This window comes from Gallinula chloropus, assembly GCF_964237585.1.
Source record: "Gallinula chloropus genome assembly, chromosome: 16".
In the NCBI taxonomy this organism is placed as follows: domain Eukaryota; kingdom Metazoa; phylum Chordata; class Aves; order Gruiformes; family Rallidae; genus Gallinula; species Gallinula chloropus.
The window spans coordinates 5,656,168-5,678,330 of record NC_140101.1 but is presented as its reverse complement, the minus strand read 5'-3'; the positions used below and the strand labels follow the sequence as shown (position 1 = coordinate 5,678,330).

Here is a 22,163-nt window from a genome sequence, read left to right as displayed (position 1 = left end):
TGTTTTGTTAAAAAAAGAAACATGAATTCCAATTATACTGAAACACTGAGTATGGTGAAAGACTTTACATACCATACAATCTCTCTGTAGGTGAGATTAGAGCTACCATCCACATTTACAAAGAAAAAAACCCCAAAAGTCATTACTTACACATACCAGACACACGCACACAGAGCTGTAGATGAAATGTGCTCGTGAAATGAAGATGGTAACATTTCTCAGTAGACAATTTCCAGCTTAAGTAGGTAACAAAAGCCTTGTAATTCATACTAACCACAAACACAGGGTGAATAACCGTTCTGACAGTCAGTGGGTACTGCAGAACACCTTAGTTTTGTTTTTCAATGCTAGTATTGTTCATGTTACCCTGTTTTAGTTTTATGGTGGCAAAGAAGGACACATCTTGATCTCGGTCAGACTGCAGGGCTAGAATGGTCTCTTCTGCAGCTTCTAGATGAGGATTGCCAACACTTTTAAAGTAAGCTAGAATAACAGGAGAAAAGACAATGTCAATCAAAGCCAAAAGAATAAAACTTAAGGCACAAGCAGCACAGAAACACAGAGGATGCAAAACACATCTGGAGTAGCTCATCCAATTTATAGGCTCCTTAAGAGAAACTACAGCAAGCCAAGGGAGCTGACAGAGAAGTACTCTGCTGCTTACTCATGTTATTAGGTGCTTAGGTATTTCTAAGAGTTCTTTTTGCTAAGTACTAAACAGACACGTATCAAGAATTAAAAGCAAGCTCAGGAAGCTGCCACTGCACAAAGCCTTATAAAACGCTCTCCATACTTTATTCTGAAAAAAGATAGGAGGTTTCTGGCATCTTCTTTTGACTAATCAGAGATCAGCTGATTTTTGTTTTTAAGGAATTGTACTACAGGACATTGCAGCAGCACACATTATCACATCCTTTCCCAGCTCAGCTGTTAGTTTAAGATTAAAATGACAAAAGCAAATAATTTCACAAGAAAGTATAATGCCTCGTATAAAGGACCCTAAAGACAACTACTTCGTGAACATAAAGATTTGAAATGTAACAAAATAAACTATTGTGATGTTTAAGAAAAAGGTATTCATGCCATATGCATCATAGCTACCAAAAATAACCACCTGCAGGAACAGCCAATGACTACAGCTAATGTTGCTATATGCAAGGACATAACTGCCCTCTAGCGGATGAAGTACGCCGTGTGTCAGATTATCGGGGCCAGTTTCAGGCCCTTTAGGAATCATGATCAAATATTCTAAGACAGAAAAACCACTACAGTACACATTCCTAAATCTGTATTCTCACACTTGAATTTAAATGCAATGCCCCAGATTACCAGGCACAGTTCTGGTTTCAGTATAAACAGAACCAAACAGTCTTTTACCAGCTGAGCCAATTCTAAGAAGAATAAGGAATGGCCTGGGCAGAGCACAGACAGCATTCAGGGGACATTCATTCTTTCAAAGGAAATTAATGACCTCACCTTTCTCCAGTAAGGTCTGCCTTAGAGCCTTGGCGAGCAGAACCCTTACATTTGGCACAGGATCTGACGCAAGACTTAACAGACTAGGGAGTAAGTGTTCAACAAACTGGTCCACAGGCATACATTCTTCTTCCACTACAGCCTACAGGATAAACACACAACAGGAGGAAGCAAGAGTCATTATAAAAATACACATATTTGCCATCCCTTTCCATCTAGTCCTTAACTTGGCTTATTAAAAAGCCAGCGTTTAACTCTGCACAAGGTTGTGCTTTCTTCACAAACACAGAATGAAATACTGTTGTAAATAAGTTCATCTGCAGATGACCCAACAAGAGCAACAAAGTTTCTTTCAAGAACATTTTGGGAAACGCTGCTCTTCTGGCCTGTCATCACCCTTCTGCCTTTTAACATCCAACCTTCTCCTTACTGCTAGTGAAGTAAGCATTTTTGGTTTCGAAAGAGGCGGGTAAGTAGAAATAAAGACAGAAATAGCTCCTGGCATCTAGCACCCACTGGAAGTTTGAAAAGTTCCTGTGAACTTTTATCCTAGCATGCTGAACTACTACAAAAATGCATCTGGATTTAGGACTTAATTTTGCCACTGGGATGCCAGAAAGTACAAGGATCAGCTATTTCAGCTGGAGGCACAGAACAAAACAAGGACCACAGCTTCAAAACTGGACAACCACAGGCTAGTACTGAGGCCAGACCAACTCTGCCACTCTGTCAGCCCACCAAACAACAATAAAATTCCCGAGTCTAAATTTCAGTTTTGCCAACATGGCTGAAATGCCTCAAACTGGGTCCAAATTAACTGTTAACACAGAAACACAGAGGGAGAACATTCCAACCTGACAAATGAAGGCAAACGCTTGTCTTCCAACCCACTTTGAGCAGTGACGAAACCTCACAACCAGTTCATTAATGAAATTTAATCCCAGTGCATTTGCATTGTTTGCGTAGAACTTCTGCAGTATTGCTACAACCTGAGAAGCAAAGGAAAGAGGAATGAGAAAAGTGGTGATGGCGGGGAGTCAGGGGAAAATGAAGAGGTGAGACTTGTAGCCCCCCTTAGGAAGTTAAAAAAGCATGATTTCATTTTAATTCTACCAAGGGGCACCAAAAACTGTATTCAGTGTAATCGGTTGTGCCTGCAAAATGTAGTAAGTTACTGTGCTTGCTCTGAAGAAAGCATAAGCTTTAAAAAGAGCTCTTTGTTCAGGTGAAACAAAAAACACCAAAGCAAGCTAAAATCACCATAAAAATAATGCCACTTTCCACAAGGACATGAGCAAAAGGAAGTTGAAGGAATATTTCTACTCATTCAGGACACCTATATGATAATCTTCATCAAGTTCATAGCAAATTAAAACGTAACAAGTTAAATCAACTTTGAGGAAAGATCAGTAACTCTCCTTTTTTTTTTTTCTCCCTTCCCCTCTCCCAGAACTGGGTGAAGGTCTCCCAAATCTTCTAGAACCTGGTTCTCATCCAGTTGAGAATATATTTATCATTCACATGCAACCAACAGAAAAACATTTTAACATCTGTGGAAGTCTTAACACCACAAAATATTTTGAAGAGTTTAATTTCACTTTTTTCCCCCCATATTGTACACCACATTATAAACACAAACCCTACTTGTCTGAAAGCAAGCAAAGCGGTTTCAGGTATCACTCTCACAGATTATTTTTCTTCTCTCCTGCCAGGGAGAGAATTAAATCCCCTACCAGTTTGAAGGAGATCCACCGAACTTCTGAAACTTTATCGGAGCAGAGAGTTAGTGCAATGTGTCTTAAGTAGTCATAGACATCATTGGGATTGTACAGTTCCAGTATCAGGATCAGCTGCCTGAAACACAAAGAAAAAGAATAACTCTAGCAAGTGCAACACTAACCTGCTCCAATTATACCAGCTTCTAAACATAGGGAAGGATCATTTGGAGCCTCAAAAAGACCACAGATATTACAAAGTGTTTGAACAGTTTGTTCTTCTCTTTATTTTATAAAATGACTTCCTAATACATGAGTGATGTGCTTTAACCCATCAAGGAGTCCAAAGCAAACTATTATCCAAACTAGATGTATTAATGAATCAAAGTTATGCCACACAACAACAACAGCTACAAACAGAAGTACAACCAGAAGTTCCTTTCCAACTTCTCACCAATACCCTACACATTCTTGCAAAGTGAAAATAAGAGATTTATGTCAGTGTAGAACTCTACAGTTCAAAAAAGTTTGTCTCAGAACTGCACGGAACTCATTCTAGCCTCACCACTGCCAGTTACAAGCAGCAGTGCACAAGGCAATGACAAAGTGACAGCTCTCCACTAGATGTCAGGGAACTGCTGTACAACATTCTTGCACCAGAGTAACAGCTTGTTGTGCTGAGCTATAAAGGGAGACTAAATCCTCAATAGCCCAAACAAAGCAAGGAGATAAACGTGAAGGTCAGATTTTAGCTCCAAACTATGCACATGAATATTTTTCAGGTGCTTCAAATATCAACAGAGCTTGTAGAAAAAGAATTATGGGATGTTACTCTGTCTCCATTACACACCCACTTATATGGAAATAACAAATGAGTAATTTTTAAGAACTGTGTTTTCATACACACTAGAAAAAATTACTTTGAACATTAATTTCCCTGACTTTCATAAAGCAGTCTTCAAAACCTCACCAAACAGCATTTATGAGACCATCGTATTTCTGAGGCTGCAAGTGAACCAGATCTCCATTTTGGTATCATCACAGACACTCAGGTTTCAGTCATGCTTGATTACAACGGAACTTACCACACAGACCCCCCCCCTCCACCACACACACTCAAAAAACTAACCAAAAGAAACAAACCCCAGGAGTCAGTGGCTTCACATTCAGTTCCTTAAAAAAGGATGGTTGTAACCTTTTAGATCATAATTAGGGTGTGCTAACTTCTGAATGTAATTATCCATTGCCAAGTAATTAAGTAACAGATTAAAAATTGGAAGTTAACAAAGTGACTTACTCTGCCAGCTCATAACGAAACCTCCAGTTCCTGCTGTTATCAGTCACCACAAATTCTTGAAGTTGGTAAAGATACTCTCGCCTTTTGTCTGCATGAAGTAGCTGAAGGGAAAACATTACTGGTATAGAACTGGGAAGATTCAACACTTGCAGTTCTCTGGCACATTGCTCTATTGACAACTATGGGCATTTGCCTACTCAAAAGTAAGTCATCTTACTTAGCAAGCAAGATGCTTACTAAATTATTGGGCACAACTGAGTGCCTGGACACGAGACTGATGTGAAAAGTGTACGTTAAGTCAGCACTTTTGCAAGGACACCCACCCAAGCACCATCTCCAGGCATAATGCTGAGCAACCAAAAACTAAGTATTTGCATTTATTATGCAGCAGCACACTAGGGTCTGTTCTCTCCCAGCCCCAAACAGAAATTGTTTGTGGTCTGACTTTCCAGCTAGACTGCACAAAATAATACTTGGTATCAGCTAGGATACAAAGGGGTTTCAGTTTTGGTATTTTGTTGGGGTACGAGGCCAAAGAGAATTGAGGAACCTTAAAAATAAGCAAGGCACAAACAAAATGGCAGTACTGCACAAAACTAAACATGCAATTACGCATTCACATCTGCAACTTTAATTAAAGAGTCAATACAGTGGAGTCAGAAAAAACACTCTTCAGAAATTTTAAATGACACTTTCCTACCTTTAGAAAGTCATACAGATGTTTAAGGACACCAATACGCACTTCATCCAAATCTTTCAAAAATCCATTGAAAATTGGCACCAGATCAGCAGCTGTTAGCTGATCCCCCAGAATAACTGCCAGTTCATGTATGGAGAAAGCTAGTGTCCGACGGACCTTCCACTGCAAAGAGTTTAACAACTAGATTAGGCATCATAACTACAATAGTGAAGCTTTTAAACTACACACAGGGCTGAGAGAGCAGAAGAGACAGGATTAGATATAACAGAAAATGTTAATCATATTATGCAGTCTGATATACATCTTGAATTCTGTATTTTTAGTGCACATTCAATCATCTCCTTTATATATTTGATGTTGTAACTTCAGTGCAACAAACACACTTTGAATTCATCATTAAAAAAAAACTTTTTCAGTTTTTACCTGTACATCAGAGGCCAATGTCTCATAAGTATCTTTCAGACAGTGCCAGTTCTGCCTGCCCAGCGTCAAGGCCACCCCCGGAAGACTGTACGCACAGTGTTTGGCTATTTCAGTATCAACAGTCTGGGCTCGAGCTGGGTCGGTCATTGACAAGTACTGGTCCAATAGAGGTTGAGGTATGATATCCTATAGATAGAGACAGGACATCAGGCACAAACACTCTAATGTTAAAGATCAGTAAAAAAATATACACCTGTTGCGCTACAGTAGCCTCCTGCTGTCAACAAGAGACTTGTTTTCCTCTGGCAACAATACACAAGCAGCAGCAAGACACTCCTTTAGTGGTCTAGCTTTACAAAGTGCAAGTGACCCCACAGTTATTTGTCCTCCCATTAGGGGAGAGTGTTCAGCAACAAACAATTGTTATTACTTTATCAATACATTGCATCAAACCACTCTGGAGCTTTCTTCTTTACTGAAGGCAAACAGTAAATCCAGTGACAACACAGTATAGTCAGGGCCTACCTTGGTTGCACAGATCACCTCTAAGATGCCAAAAAGGCAACTGAATTCTCTAGCTTTCTGATTTAAAGAGTGTTCTCCTCAAATGCCCAAAGCATTTCTTCACATTCTGCAACTGCTCAATCTCAAAAGTTATCACTGTAATAAGGGGTAAAATAAGGATAAGATGAACTATATCCAGTACTCCACTAATGCTATTTTACATACCTGTAATTTTGACTTGTCATCTTCAAAGGGTGGATTGGTTTCTTGCTCTTTCTTCAAAAATACAGTGGTTCCTCTGTGTTGTTCCGCTGAGTCCTGTAGTGAAATTAAATTCGACTTACTGCTGTTTGGGATATTTTAAAGCATCACACTACTGATAACACAATTCAGATACAGAACAGCCTTTTTACAGGCAAAGCCTTATTCAGGGGGTTTATACAAGTACAAAAAGACAACACAGTTGTAGACTACAGCAAGCACAATTAAGACCACAGAGGCAACAAGGGGAACAGTAGTTAGATTTACTTCTAAAAAAAGCAACCTAATTTAACACAATAAACCCAGCATTCATACAGACTTTGGTTAATTTTACTATACACTTAGTTTTTATTCTTGTCATGAATTTAATTAAACAAGACAGCTGAGCAGTTGCTCCATGTCAGTCAATACTATGATAAAAGCTTTACTGCTGAGAACACAAAAGCCTATTAAATTATGAAGCATACAGCTCTCCCCAAATACCAACAAAAACCCCCCAACTTTAAAAGAATTACAAAGTTTAAAAGACCAAAGCCAAAGTTCCAAATTTCACACAGTATTTTACGGTTTTGTTCACAAAGGTTTCACATGTAATTTTTGTTCATAGTTAAGGAGTTTTACTTTGTATTTCACAGTTAGGTCCAGCAACATAAAATACTATGCTAAAAATTCTTTCCATTCCTATTTGTATATTATAATCAAGAAGTAGTAACCAGGAACTGTGTATGTGTCACCACCTGATTCAGCCTCCTGTCTGGAGATAAAAGACTAAAATTAGATTCATTACAGGAAAAGGTGAAACTGTGCTTGGTACATTTCATCTGGAAAAACCTGAGAGACTACTGTAAAACTTAACTATTGGGTAATTTGCATGGAAAAAGAAATAACAGCCCTCACTAACTTTTCCTTGCCTCTTTATAATTAAATAGTATATGATAGTTGTGGTGTAGTAATGTTCAAAGGCCTTAGATCAGAAGTGGATCAATTATCCCAGGGGCTACATGGCCACACAGTACTTCAGCTAGTAAGAATTAATTTCAGACATGGAGCACAATGTATACTTACCGTGCTTTTCAGCACACTGGTAGTAGATTGGTCACTGATGCTGTCCTGGGAGGCAGGGGATGAAAGAGTGTCTTCTTCCAGCTGGCCGCATGTAGCATCTGAAACAGCTGTTTCATCTGTAGTAGTTTTGTTCTGAAGTTTGCCACTGCTTTCCTCTATTCTTTTGGTCTCGTATTCACCACCAGAATCAAACTGAGCAGCTCTGAGAGCAGCAGACAGCACTTGGACCTGAGCTGTATGAAGCAAAAGAAATCTATTTAGGCTGCCTTCTGCACTTAAAAGCATTAAGCCTGTAATTAGTTTATCTGAAAATATTTTTTTAAAGTCCAGTATGAACTGCACAGAAAGGTTATATTAGCAAATCATTTGCTCTTCAAAAGGAAAAGCATACTTTTCAGGTGAAGAATACTGGAATACTTTTAAAATAAGGGGTACAGAGAACCTTAAAAGGCAGAAGAATGGATGACAGGCATGTTATAAGTTTTAGCAGTTAAAACAGAAGGAAAACAGAAACGAACATTCACATCTCCTCCTTCTGAGAATGGAAGCAAGACTGTCCAGCTAAAGTGAATGATATAATGAAACAGGGCAGCAGGGAGTGGAAGTCTCCTGCATTTGTTTTCTCCTGTGCCTCTCCACACCCCTCATTTCTCACTGTACAGCTGTCAAACTAATGCTGCTCCAGTGCTACATAATTTTTTCCTCTTTTCCTTTTACTCTCTGCCTTTTCTTTCTGGAACTCATTTACACTTTTTTCTCCCTTCACTCATTTAAATTCCCATTTTTCCCTTTACTGCTTCAAGCTTTGATTTTTTCACCTCTTCCTCTTTTAAACCTCTCCTTTTCTTTCTAACCCTTTACCTTTCACACTTGAAGAGGTTTTTATTTTCCTGATACCTTTCTGAATGGTGAGGGAGAGCAGCCTAGTCCCATCACCTCACGAATACCAAGCCAATTTAAATGCAGACAAGGGTTTTGTGAAGGAGAAAATCTGCTCAGAAAAAACATGATTTTACTGTTATAGAGTCTCACCTTGAACATCTGGATCATCTATGTGCTCCTGTAAGCTTTCTAGAACTTTTTTTATTTCACTACTTGCAACACAGTTATTACATGGCACAGAGCAGCTATCTTTGTGCTTTTCAGTCTTGAATTGCAGCAACTCCAGATCCTGACTTATATCAGGCAGAGGAGGGCGCCAGTATAGAAAAGTATTAAATACATCCTCAGCAGACTGTAGCCTTGAGTTTGTTCCAGGAAAACTGCTGTCCTTAGTGACTTCTATGACACCAGAGGCAAGTTTGTCACCCTGAGACAATCGAGACGTATCTTCTCCAGGATTGGTACAATAACCTGAACCTTCTTCCTGTGTATCTTCATTCAGGGTCTCAACTGAGAGCTTTTTATTAACTTCAGCTGAAGCCTCCTCAGTGGATGATTCTGGTTTGATTTCCATTGGTTGTTCTGAACTGGTAAGACACATACAGTTACCCAAATAATACTTTAAGTACTCAGTAACAATATGCTTCAGTGAAATACTTCATAGAAGATAGCATAACCTACAAAAGCTTATTTTCTGTGCAGAAATACAGGACTGATGTTACTACTATGCTTACCCTCCTGTGAAACAAAGTGAATTTTGCAATAAAGTGGCCATATTCAAACAGACACATGCATAATCTCATCCTTCATTCCTTTTCTGAATCTATATTGTCAAGTTGAGATTTTCAGCCCTCAGGAGCAACAAAAAGAACTGTCTTCTTTCTCCCTTCCACAACACAGTATCTTTCCCATGATTTTACCTGGACAATGTGGCATTTGTACTGGAGGATGTTAAAGTTATGGTGCTGCTCAGCTGAGGGGAACTGGAATTCACATCTTGCACTGATGGTCGGATACTCAGCGTCCCATCTTCTCGAATGTAAAGACCAGCACTTGAAGGGTTTGCAAAGGTAGAAATGAATGGGCCAAGAGACTGAAAAGCAGCCTGACGAACCTGTGATAGTATGAAGACCAGTCAGGATTCATACAACTCCTACACAAAGAGTTAATGCTACAAAATAAAAATTTGGTTTAATTCTTCAGTAAAAGCCAGTTGATTCTTGCTGCAATACCTTCATTTAATACAAAACATAACCAACTATGAGTTATCAAATAAGTAAGTGACACCAAAGGAAAGGGTATTAGAATATTAAGCATGCATCTACAATCATAGTAAGGAAACCTCTAAAAAGTTACACATTTGAAGGAAATCACTACTTCCAACACAAACAGCCTATTCTCAGAAGAGTGTTTACACTTATTAAAAAAGGTCAATAGAAATTCTAAGTAGTAAGACAGAGGAAAAAATAAGATACTATCTTGTTTTAGAAAATTAGATTTTAATAGATTAGACTCTAATCCCAGCAAATTTGGTTTGGAGAACTTTTACAGCGCACTCCTGACTTGCCCATTATTTGTGTTTGATCTGCCTGGGAAGATGCATCAATTACAGAGCAAGTTACTTACCCATCTGCACGTGTCACTAATAAGACTGATAAACAATGGGGATAGTTTGGTTCTTCGAACTTCTGGGGATGTGGTGTAAGACACTGCCATAAAGCACTCAGCACAAGCTTTTCTCATTCCCCAAACACTATCAGAACAGAGTTCAAAAAACTTGGGAATCTGCCAAAATAAGCAAAAGCAAAATCAAATAAACAAAGACTGAAGAAACTTACTATCAAGGTAGTTGTTTGGAAACCAGAGACAATGGTAACTCAAGAGAGAATAAAACAAATGAAGAATATAGAAGAAAGGGACAGGTTAAAAACATACATTAATTGAAGCAATTGGAAAAACTATCTGCCTGCCATTCGCTTCATTAGGATTTTATGTATAATTATTTGCAATAGAAAAAAAAATAAATAGATGGCCTATTTTCCTGAAATTGTAACTTAACTGATCACACGGTTCACAGGAAAGAGTCACTAGTGCTAAAGAGAGTGTGTCTGTATATACACATGTCGTCAACTCCACCTTTAAAACGTTTTGCAAAACAAGAACTTTGTTTCTACTCATTCACAGTTTTGCTATATAATTGCAACCAACGCCTTGCCCAAATCAATTAAAATAACGCATGCACATTAAGTTCTAGAGAAGACAATAAAAGAACTCTTTATTGAGCCTTTTGCACTGAAAAATACAAGTCTTGTGAATGGATTTTGAATTTTACATACCAGCAGTCTTTCTGTGGCTTCTTGCCCAACTGCATTACAAATGTCACCAAAATTAGCTGCACAAATCTAAGAAATAAAGAGAGACATCAATAACATTGTCTCTTTCAAGAGCATTAATTCTATTATCAACTTCACCATGCATTATTTATCCCATGTAAGAACTGCACACTTGACTATTCAAATTTCAGCCAAGTAACTACATCCTGTGATATTAACTCATCCTGAAGAAAGACTCATTACAGCAGGTTTCCCTCAGCCACAAGCTTTAGAAGAAATCAATAGTAATAAAGGTTTCTGCATGAAGAGCATCATCTACTTCAGTAATCATTAAAAGGGGCTAATAAACCTACTTGAAAGTTTAAATTCCTTTGAACAGCAGCTGTCAAAACTGAAGCAGGGTAAAATATGATACTAGGGTCAGGACTTAGGTGTACTGACAGAGTATCCCTGCTATGTCCGAGACTGGCTTAAGTACTTTGCTGAAGCAAAGTTTAATCAAGGTCTCAACTTAGTGCCATTTACAGTACATTACAAATGCTATAATTAAGGCAAAACAGACATTCCCTTTCACTGGAAAAACAGGATTGTGTTAAGGTAAGATTTATTCATCCATTTTCTTATTTAGAAGGCTATAATGCAGCTCAAATTTCCAGTAAGTGCAATATTAAACACCAGTCGAGCAAACAGGGTTTTTTTTGTTTTGAAATCAGTTTGAAGCAGCAGTGCTGAGGTACTGACAGTCTGACTCCTGTTCTTACCTCTGCTGTCAGAGTGTTTCCAAAGAATGGTTATCAATATGGTGATAGGTGCTTCACACATATACATATATAAAAAACACCTTAACCAGAGCCAAGTGTAATTAACATAAGACTTAAACATTTACAATTTCTACTTTCGATACTACCAGTTGAAGATGATTATTAAAGAAAGGATTTCTCAAATATCTATTGCTTTTGAATTTCTCTTTCTGAAATGGCATAGATAAGGTAACTTGTTTGCATCCTGTAATCAAGCACAATGGCTAAAAAAAAGGTTCTGCAAAACTATTGGAAGTGCAAGATCAGTTTAACTACACTCTAGGCAATCACTAAGGACTGTTATTTATTTCTTTATTGAACTAAAAAAAACTATAACCATGTCAATAAATGAAACATGCTCTTCCATACTTGTTCAGAGTTAATCAACCAAATTTATGGCTGAATTATTCAGGAAGGTATTCAAACAGGAACATGCAAATTAATAAGTGTTTTAGGGTTGAAACCACCAACCTTTCTCACTTGAAACAACTTCCCATCACTGCATAGTTCACAGAAACGAGGAAGCAACATGTGCTCAACTGTTGTTCTGCTCAACACAGAAGCCATTTTACAGATTACCTAAAAAAAATAAGCAAGGGAATGTGCATAAGGAAAATAAAATTATAAAGCTTGTAAGCATTGTCTTTTTCATCCAGTTAACAAGACTACAATACACTAGTATTTTGTACAGAGAAGACAAAAGTTGCATTGCACTAGCCAGTATACAAACCCACAACATTTAAGCTTATTAGAAATACCTCAAGTCTAAGCATGCAAGTAAGCCCCTTGGCTTTAACAGGACTGTTCAGAGACTCAAAAATAAGCACACTCCCAGCTTCTTACAGGCTCAACATGGTAAAAGTTTGCCGTACAAGAGGAAAGGAAGAGAAAGAGTAATTATGTGTGTGATGTAAGGTACACTTCACATGAAACACCTCAGAAATTTCAGGGGGTAACATCACAGCATAATTAAAGAAAGTCAGTAATATGCTCACTAATTTAGCTTTCTCTGAGGAACTGTTTATTTCAACCATCATTTCAAACCATGTTTCTGCTGTGAAAATCAGGTGCTTTGGATTGTATGTTTCCTTTCAGCTTGTTATAATCCTTATATTTGCAACAGTAAAAGAAAGAAGCTCCTATGCACCTTTCTACTCACCTATTCTGCCTGCATCACCAGGATTTTAATACTTACACAACTATCATCAGATTAACAGTACTCATCTTGATGTTTTTATTTTTCCAAAATTATTGAAGATTTCTACCTCCAAAAAATAAGATTTGTAGAAATGATTGCCTTAGTAACAGAATGCTAAGTAAGAACTAAGGAAGACACCATTCAAGGCCTTTCCTACAAGTTCTCAAACTCCTAAAAGGCATCTGGTGCTCAAATGTCACCCTGGAAAACTGCCTAAGCAATATGCAACTCTCAAACAGGGAAGAGGAAAATATATCTGGTAAAACTATTTTACAGGTCAAGTGTCAGGTATCTGTGCTGAAATGTAATTACACACCAGCAGTTTTCTGTGGAGTCAACTGATTTCTCGAAAGTGAGCAGAGAATGTTATTTTTTCAAAAGGCTGAAGAATTAAGATCAGGTCATCATTCACACTTTTACAGTACTACTATGAAATCTGGGAAAGCAAACGTAAAAGGAACTGTGGAGAAAAATAATGATCTTAAAAAAAAAAGGCTGCCAAGAGCCAACTGCATTTTAAAATTATCTGGCTACCGTTCCGACAACCGCATAGTACCCTGAAATATAAAAACTGTCTCTATAAGTTTGATCTTTTCAAAATTTGAGAAAAAAAGTATTTGTTGTATTAGAACAAAAAACTGCATGAACACAGAAAGTCTATTTGTTTGTTTTATTTAGTACCAGCACTATTCTAGGACCTCATCTTAATTACTGTTAAAAATGTATTGAATATTAACAAGAACTACCACTCTTCATCATCAGTCATCTAAGGAAAAAGCCCCTCATCATTTTGGGAAAAACTTTTGAATGTGAATATCTGATACTTTACATTTTTAAGCATATACTAGCATTTTTTCCCCCATTACTGTACTGTATAGCTCACTTCAAGAAGTGCTATTTCAGAAAGACTCCTCAAGCACTTCATTGACACAGAAGCCCAGATTTCTTCACTACACAAGAGGTATAGGACCTACAGAAAAAACTTAGTACTCAGGACAACCTTGCTTTCTTCTTGAACTCAGTTCAGATAATTTTTACCCTCTCAGTATGGTGCATCAAGTCCTGACCCTGTCCAAATTCTTTGAGAATCAAATAGTTTCAATGGCACTCAACACTACAAATGATTAAGAAACCTATCGATTCAAGGCTTAACAGCTTAGCACACTTCAACTGTATCACAAGAGCACTTTCTCTATTAGTCACTCTTCTGTCAATTGAGAGAGTAAAACAAACTGAAACAGTAATGGTATAGAAAGTTTAAGCACAGTGATTAAGAAAAAACTCGCAGCACACTAAGCATACAAGTACAATTTTTGTTTCCTCGGCTTTATACTCATAGAAAATGGTTATATTCTAAAAGCACTTTATATTAACACTACTAAAAGAGGGAACAAAAGCAATTAAAGAGAAAAAAAAAAGCTTTCTTTCAAGTTCCCTTACATTCACAGCTTCCACCTTGTACTCATCATCACTGTCAGGAGCAGAGAGGTCCAGCAGAATCGGACACACTTTATTCTCAATGTCACTCTGAGCAACGAGATCTTGTTCTAGCAGTATAAGAAGCGCTTCTTGACCTGCCTTTCTAACCTATTAAAGTGAACAAAGAAAAAAAGTACATCACTATAAAAACAACATCTACTGATATGAAAACCACAAAAGGATTTTTCAATGAACACATAGGTGCAATTTCAGAGACACAGAAAAATTCTCTGTTTTAACATCACAGAAATTAGCAACAAATACTCAAGTCTAATACAACTGTTACATGACATTTCATCAAATTCTGAACAGAAGCCAAAGGAGGAAGAAGACAGGACTTTTAAGTCACGACTCCTGTAACAGACTTCTGTCAATATGCTGCTAGGCAAATCCTGCAAGTCTCCCAACTATCTGCTAAGGAAATCATAAAAAAAATACTCAGACCTCCCCAGCAATGTGTGCTGAACCCACTAAACACAAACAGAAAAGCTATGTATCAATCAACACAGAATTTCTTACTATCTCTTCCTCATGACTTAAACTAGAGCCACACATCTTTCTAATGATTCACCTTGTATTGCCTGTTTATCCTACCTGATTGTTAACATCTGTGAGGTACCTCACTACTATGGGCATGAGGTACTCAAAAAATGCTGTTGGGAATTTTGGTCGACTTTCTTGCAGAAAAATGGCAATAGGAGGTATTTGTTCCATCAGCTCTGTACGTACAGTTGGTTCTGGTAAAAGGGGAAAAACGTCAGTGAATATGTTATTAAGATCAAGTAACTTAAGAAAAAAATAGGACTTTGTTAAATATTTTCACAACAGAGGAAAATTAAAATACTCAAAAGAAAGAAATATCACCCCTGAGTTTTCCAGTTCTTAAAGGAGAGACGAATAAAATAACAGCTTTACATATATCATCAAAATCCAAAGCTACATGATCAGTTCCCAAATAAATCAGATAAAAAGCATTAGCTAGAAAAACATATGACCACAAAATATACATATGTGGTACCAAAACACACAACTATTCCGTGCTACATACATGACACATTCAGGTGTAATGATTTCCTTGGACAAACATTACTTTGGGCCCTACACTATGTAAAAGCCTTTCATTTATACATCTACCATACAAAAAAAAATCATATCTACTTCACTTATCTATCTACCATATGAAATACTACTGCCTACTGTACTGCAGCTTATGTAGAAGAAGCTACAAAAATTTAAAAAGAACAAAAAAATACCCCAACACACCCACACACAAAATACAAGCAAAAAGCCCCAACAATTAAAAACAAGCTTTCATACCTGCATCTTCAGAGAGCCTGACCATTATTTCCATTACAGTCAGGAAGTCTTCTTCATTATTGCTGAAATCTCGAAAGACATCCAAAAGTCCTCTGGCAATAATTTGCCTGTGGAATGAAGAACATATTAATTGCCGTTGTATCTTGCCAGCAACATGCAGACAGGATGCAAGAGGAACTTACAAGTTTAAATTGGCACCTTAAAAAAGGTCAAGGTCTTCTCCGAACATTCAGACCTGTCATATATACACATAGTTTCTCCATGTTTGAACAAGACAAAGATGGAGTTGAAAAATCTTATTGAAATAAGCAAGAATGAAACCCCGTTTTTATGGAAGTGTTACTCAAACAAAGAAATTATTAGGTATGTGCTTAGGAGAATAGTAACAGAAGCTGTGACACCTTAACATTCTCAATGCTATCAGACTCAGTTAACAGCTGTAGCTCTTACACGCTTACCTGTTAAATATATTATCACTGAAGGCATATTTTTCCAGACGAGCCAGTGGAGTTAAGTTATCCTGTCCAGGAATATCCAAGAATGCTGTTATCCTCATGCTATCGCAGTCTGGTCCATAATCTTCAAACCCAACTTGAAAGAGAAGAAGAGTAACCGCCCCAGAAAAAAGTTAAAAAAAAAAAATCCAAGAGTCAAAAAATGTTACAGTGTAGAACACACCATTCCACTTCAAAAACTGTACTGCCAACAAAAAGTATCTGTACATCACTGGAAACAGCTTGCAAAAAACCCCAACAACATAAACTCAAGAGCAAAACTTGCATGTAGAGCTGTAAATTCATGCTTTGAACTTTATTTCAATTGTCACAATATCCTCAGCAACACAAGTGGATTTTGTGATCTGAGTGGACTAATAACCACATGGACTACAAGTTAAGAGGGCTCAGCTGACAAAACTGCAAGCCACAAACTGACTGATACAATCAAAAGGAAAGTAAGTCCCACTAAAATTGAAATTTTAACAATGTGAGAAAAATCCCAAACTGTATTGCTTTAAGCCAGCAAATTCTTGGGTCTGTTTCAAAGTTACCAGGGTGCATTTTTCTCACTGTAGTTACTGAGTCCCACATACCTAAATCAGACTGGTAGCTTTAGGAAATACTTTACCTTACTTGTAAACAAACAAGTTGCTTTGTGGACAAACTGGGAGCTTTGTACTACAGACCTATCAGACTTTCCTTGTAAATGTACTTTTCTCTAAATCTGTTTCGTTTTGCAACTTCAGATATTTAACCAAACATTACCATACCAACTGTTAATCAGCTGTTAAAGTTTGCCTCACCAGGTTTTACAATAACATGTACTTGATTACAGATTACAGGGAAAAAGACAGACTGTGGAAAGGAAAGGGAATAGGATAACTTTGCTGCCAAATTATTCTTTTTAACCCTTCATCCTTAAAACAAAGACAGAGAAATCATAAGCCTGCAACACAATGTTTCATGGAAATCCTCTCATTTCAACAACAAATGTAAGAACTCATACAGCAACCAAAGCTGCAGAAAGACTTGCATTAGAGTAGCTGCTCTTCCAGCTCTGGGTTTACAACTTTCCCAACCAAGCACACTTCATTCATATAAATAATATAGCAAATGTGCGTGCAAACTGTGCTGATACAGCTTCTCATATGCTAGTATTCAGCTCTCAAACCAACATATGTGCTGAGAGTGACAATCACTGAAGACAACAGGACACAAAATTAGGTACTGAAATCAGTAAAGAAAGCACAAAGCTGGTAATAACTTGAAAGCAAAATAGGTTGTGTGACTATAATCCAGGCATCTAGTTATGCCTCTGCAGGCAGAGACCTCTTGTCTTCAATCAGTGGAATTTACATGGTGCCTCCATATCAAAAAATGGCAAAACTTTGGCTAAATAGCTAAAAGCAAACCAAGACTAGCTTAATTTATAGCACCAGTTTTCCCTGTTTGCAGAATGGAAGAACAGCAATACCCTCTTCCACTAAAATACTTCGAAGATTAATAAACGTGTATGTAAAGGACTATATAATCCCTATCTTCCAGTATCCTGGTTTAATAATTACAAAAAAATAATTTACAGTCCTTCCCAGTATGTCATTCCGCTCAGTACAAAGCTCTGACACATCTTAAAAGAAAATCTATATTATTTCATAATGCACTCTGAATCTGCCAGTGGGTTAAGTTATGTGTGATTTCTGATACCACAATTTCTTCAGGAATGAAGTGGCTATAACTTAATCAGGATAATTAAACTTCAGCTCTACCTCCACTCTTAGCTTTACAAGTTTTATACTACAAACTCTTCCCTAAAGAATTCCTTGATCTGAAATCTGGCACAATAAACTCTGGCTTGAAACTACATTAATACACATTATAAATAATTTTTTATATTAAAAACCTTCTACTACCAAGACACACCAGGACTCAGCTTTTTTTTTTCCTACAGAAAGATTCCTATTACACACATAAAACTCTGCTTTCCAATTATTTAACATGTGCCAAAACATTCTCAGAAATACAGCTCATTTCAAGAAGAAATCCTATGAATGTGCTTGGAATAAAATGTTATACCTGGGTCTTGAGGGAAAAAAAACAAACCCCAAACAACCCACAACAAAACCCAGAAAATCAGACTGGTTTAACAAAACACGGTCTCCAAGGAACACAGTTAAATTAAAGGACTAGAGCAATTCTGATTTCTGCTCTTCTTGCTGACAATATGCTCTGACCAGTAAATTCAATGAGATTGAAACAGAAGAAAACTGTGGGATTAGAATAAACTTCCACATTCCAGACGTAAACACAGATACTACATGTAAAGCCACAGCTGTATGCTCAGAAACATACACTAATTACTCATGGCTTTTTAGAAAGACTATGTATTGTATTGATACCCTTATTTCCACTCAACCAGTCATTATTTCTAGTGGCTGCTCTTTATATATTTCTGAGGTGTGTCAGGTTCAAAACATTTCTCTCTGAGTGTTTAAAATTTAGATTGTATGCATCTGTCTGGGTTTGATCTGTCCACATGCTCTAAGGCTAGCTCTCCTGCCAGCCAGACTATCTGAAGAGACAGCTTCCAGTATTCACTGCTTCAAAAGAAGCCTACTGTAACACTGAGAGCTCACAGTAAGTTATGCAGGGTATAGAGGGTCACAGATTTCCTTTTCAAGGTTGCAGCAAATTCTTCATACCCAAACCCAACTCTGACCATCCTTCTATGCCATTATAAGACATATGTTTTAAAATCCACACAGATCAGACACTCTTTCATTACCAAATTTTTGAGGCTAGTTACCAGCTATACAAAGAAAGATTTAGTAGGGCTTAAAAAAAAAAAAAAACAAACAATATACTTGCCATTAACTTTATCTAGTGTCCACCTGTCCTGAATTAAGGAGCAGTTTAAGAATGAAGGGTCCTATCAGTTCACTTCAAATATTTCCCAATCAATTCAAATGACAATGAAGTAAATCTCAATTCTATGTTTGACTACCAAGAGACTAAGTTTGTAAACATGATGAACATGCTGAATTCTACTACTTGGAGTACTGCTATTATTCATTTAAATTAGCTAAGCACACAGCAGTGCTTCTAGGGCCAGTGGGAAAACAGAACTAACTACTTATGCTCAGGATCAAGAGTTAAATACCTGAAATTTTTTCCACACGCTCTCAGTACATACAAGTAAGGAATGGTAATGGCAGAATCCATTTTGTATCCTCTCAAGAGTTTTAATTTTCTTTTTCTATAAAATGAGAACCTACAGGTACTTAGAAGTTTCAGAATACACCAGAACACTAGAATATAAGTTACAGAGAACTTATGACCTAATATTCAATTTATCTGGTGTTCTTTCACAGGTGAGTCAAACTTTATTTTTTCCTCTAATTGTATCAAATAAGCTTGAAGTCTGTCCACCTATAAACAAGAGCAAATGTGAAAGTATTAACAGTTGAATTCGAGTTCACCATCCCTTAGGTTTGACAAGAAGCTCAAAAGCTGCTTAGAGCCTATAAGAGACACCTATAGCAGCATCATTGCAATTAACTATGCAATTGAACATCATTTGCCAGAATCACTATCCACCTCTGCACTACTCTTTACTGGTTTGTATCAGCAGAGTGCAACGATTTAATGAACATTTTTATTAACTTCATGACTTAAACTAGATTTTTGGCCACAAGCAAACTTCTTAATCAACTCTTAATCAATTAACCAGACAAATTTGGTTGTTCAAGGTCTAAACTGGACAGACAAAGACTGAACACTACTGGAGAACAAACACTTAACTCCTAGCGTCCGTCACCCCCAGTTCAAGGCCAAGGGCCATAACAGAACACTACAGGAAGTTTGCATGCATTTCCACTGCTTGCACTTTGCACACAGCAAAGAGAACTCAACTTACACACTGGAGCTTGGGTTTAGGTTTGGGTGGATTTTTTTGCTGAACACGGAGAAAAGGAAATTGAAAAGGGAACTGAGAGCAATTCTCTTTTTAAGCAACTCCTTACAGTGTTATCCAAATTTAAAACCTTAAGTATTATATATGTGTATTTCAAGCACCACCCTGCACACTTGCTACATTTTTTAGATTTGTAGGTTTTCAGAGAGCTAACTGCAATAAGGAGGATGTAAGAGAAACATTAGAGATATTTTAAGTACAGATATAACCCCCCAAGAACTCTTGAATACAGTTAATCTCACCATTTACACACCACTTATGTTGCAAAAGATCCCAAGCTTTTCCTTCTAAAACTTAACAAAAATACACTTATTTTTCGCCCTGCCACATACAACTGAAATGCAGAAACCTCAAAGACTGACAGTGAACACACCTGAGAGCAACAACTAACAAAATGCCACAGAATGACCTCCCACTCGCTCAGAGAAGCGATGTACCTGCACATCTTTCCAACCAAATACTTCATCTCTCGCTTATATTCTAACAGTTCCCCTGGTGTCCCTGCAGATCACTTTCTTCCTAGATTAGTTGATTATTTTTTAGTTTGTTTAATGGGAGCAGAGGATATCCATCTATTACACGTTTTCAAGCACTATTAACCAAAAATGGTTTCATAGTAAACATGGTCTCTCACAAGAAACAAATTCAAGAATCAGTTTCCAGTTTTTCTAAATAGAAAAGTCAACCCAGCATCCAAAGGGCCAACCCCACATATACGACTACTTTCCAAGGCAATATAGGTTCACATAATTGTTCACCAAATATTTATCCCCTTAAGTAACACCTCTTATCAAGCTGTTCAGCTCTAGTTCTGCAACACACCTCTGGACTACACTGGCTTGAGTTGGGGCGCTCACCTGGACTAGGACCCACAACATGGCATGTAAACTAAACCCACTGTCTTGTATTTGCCAGCCAGTTTTTTCTTTTACTCCCGCTGCCGGGGTGTGCTGCCTCTCCTGCTGAACACCTGTGCCGCAGGGATGCAGGAACAGCAAAACAGACGGATACCTTACCAGCCTCTACAGTGTTTACAAGTTTCACGCGTTTAAGCAACCGCAGCCAGGAAAACCCTCGGCTGCTCCAGGCTCATTTCCACCGGCAACAGCGAGCCGAGCTAATCCCCAAACCACCACCAGCCGGACCCGTTTTCTTTTCCTAGCGACTGACCGTAGGCCATTGTTGAAGGAGCTGTTTACACTGAACCCAACAGTTCTGCAGCCATCTGAAACCGCAAAAGATGGAGCTGGAACTAGATGATCTTAGAGGATTCTATGATTCTGCGGTCCCTCGAAGGCCAGTTTCCAGGCACTGCCCCGGCACCTACAGGTCATCCTTCCCTAGTGGGACAGCAACTGTTCCCCAAAACCCCTCCTTCAGGAGACAACTGAAATCTCAGTGAGGTAAATGACTGGTGCTTCCATGGCCTGACCTGTCAGGCAGCACTTAAAAGCTTATGAAATGCACCAGGTAAAACGAGGGCCCATAGCTATGAGAGAAGAGTCTGCTTCCCCTGTCAGGACAGCGCTCCTGCAGACACACAAATCCATCCTTAACTCACGAGCCCTAACACCCTATAAGCCTTCCTCTACCAGTACAACTAACACCAAAATCCTCTCTTCACCCTAACCTGGATAAAAACGCGGAGAGGAAAAAAGGGCGACAGAAGGACCCCGGGATGGGGAAGCAGGGAAGGGCCTCAATAAGGAGCAGAAAAATAAAAAAACAGTTACTCACAATCATCTAAGTCATCCTGCAAATCCACAAAATACAAAGGGATCCCTACAAACAAAAACAGAAGAGAGATGCCGGGGAGTTGGTTTCTGAGGACTAGGGTGAGGACAACAGCAGCCCCAATTGAGCCGCCTCAGGGCCCCCCGCCCGCCCCACTTACCGGCCATCTTGGAATGGACATGGGCGAGGAGGAGGGGAGCGAGAGGGCAAAAGGAAGAGCGCGCCGGTACTTCCTGTCCCCGGGTCAGCCCCCGCGCAACCGAAACGCCATCGGTTCAGTAAACAGCTGCTGCTGGGAACCGAATCGTTCCTCAGCGCCCAACGCCGCCGCCTCCTGAGAGGGAAGAAAACCGCGGCGGGCGGGAGGGGGGGGTGGTCAGGTGACTCCGGCGGGCCGCCCAAGATGGCGTCGCGTCCGCGGAGCCTGAGGAGGAAGGTTTACTAGTAACCAAGGCGTGAGGGAGGCGGGGGTCTGCCCCCGCAGGCCTCGGTTGTGCGTGAACCTCGGGAGG

The 22,163-nt window shown here is 38.5% G+C and overlaps 1 protein-coding gene across 1 annotated transcript; it reads right to left on the bottom strand.

Moving 5' to 3' along the window:
- Positions 1-328: 328 nt before the first annotated feature.
- On the bottom strand, positions 329-21,818 carry LOC311197709 (serine/threonine-protein phosphatase 4 regulatory subunit 1-like; the record flags this gene model as incomplete). Its single annotated transcript, XM_084271502.1, has 20 exons — positions 329-483; positions 1,477-1,618; positions 2,331-2,465; positions 3,210-3,330; positions 4,489-4,589; positions 5,189-5,350; positions 5,612-5,797; positions 6,341-6,433; positions 7,442-7,674; positions 8,474-8,910; positions 9,244-9,437; positions 9,950-10,108; positions 10,660-10,725; positions 11,928-12,035; positions 14,095-14,241; positions 14,728-14,870; positions 15,451-15,557; positions 15,909-16,041; positions 21,655-21,699; positions 21,812-21,818. 20 exons carry the CDS (start codon positions 21,816-21,818, stop codon positions 329-331), a joined length of 2,874 nt encoding a protein of 957 aa, XP_084127628.1.
- Between the last annotated feature and the right edge of the window lie 345 nt (positions 21,819-22,163).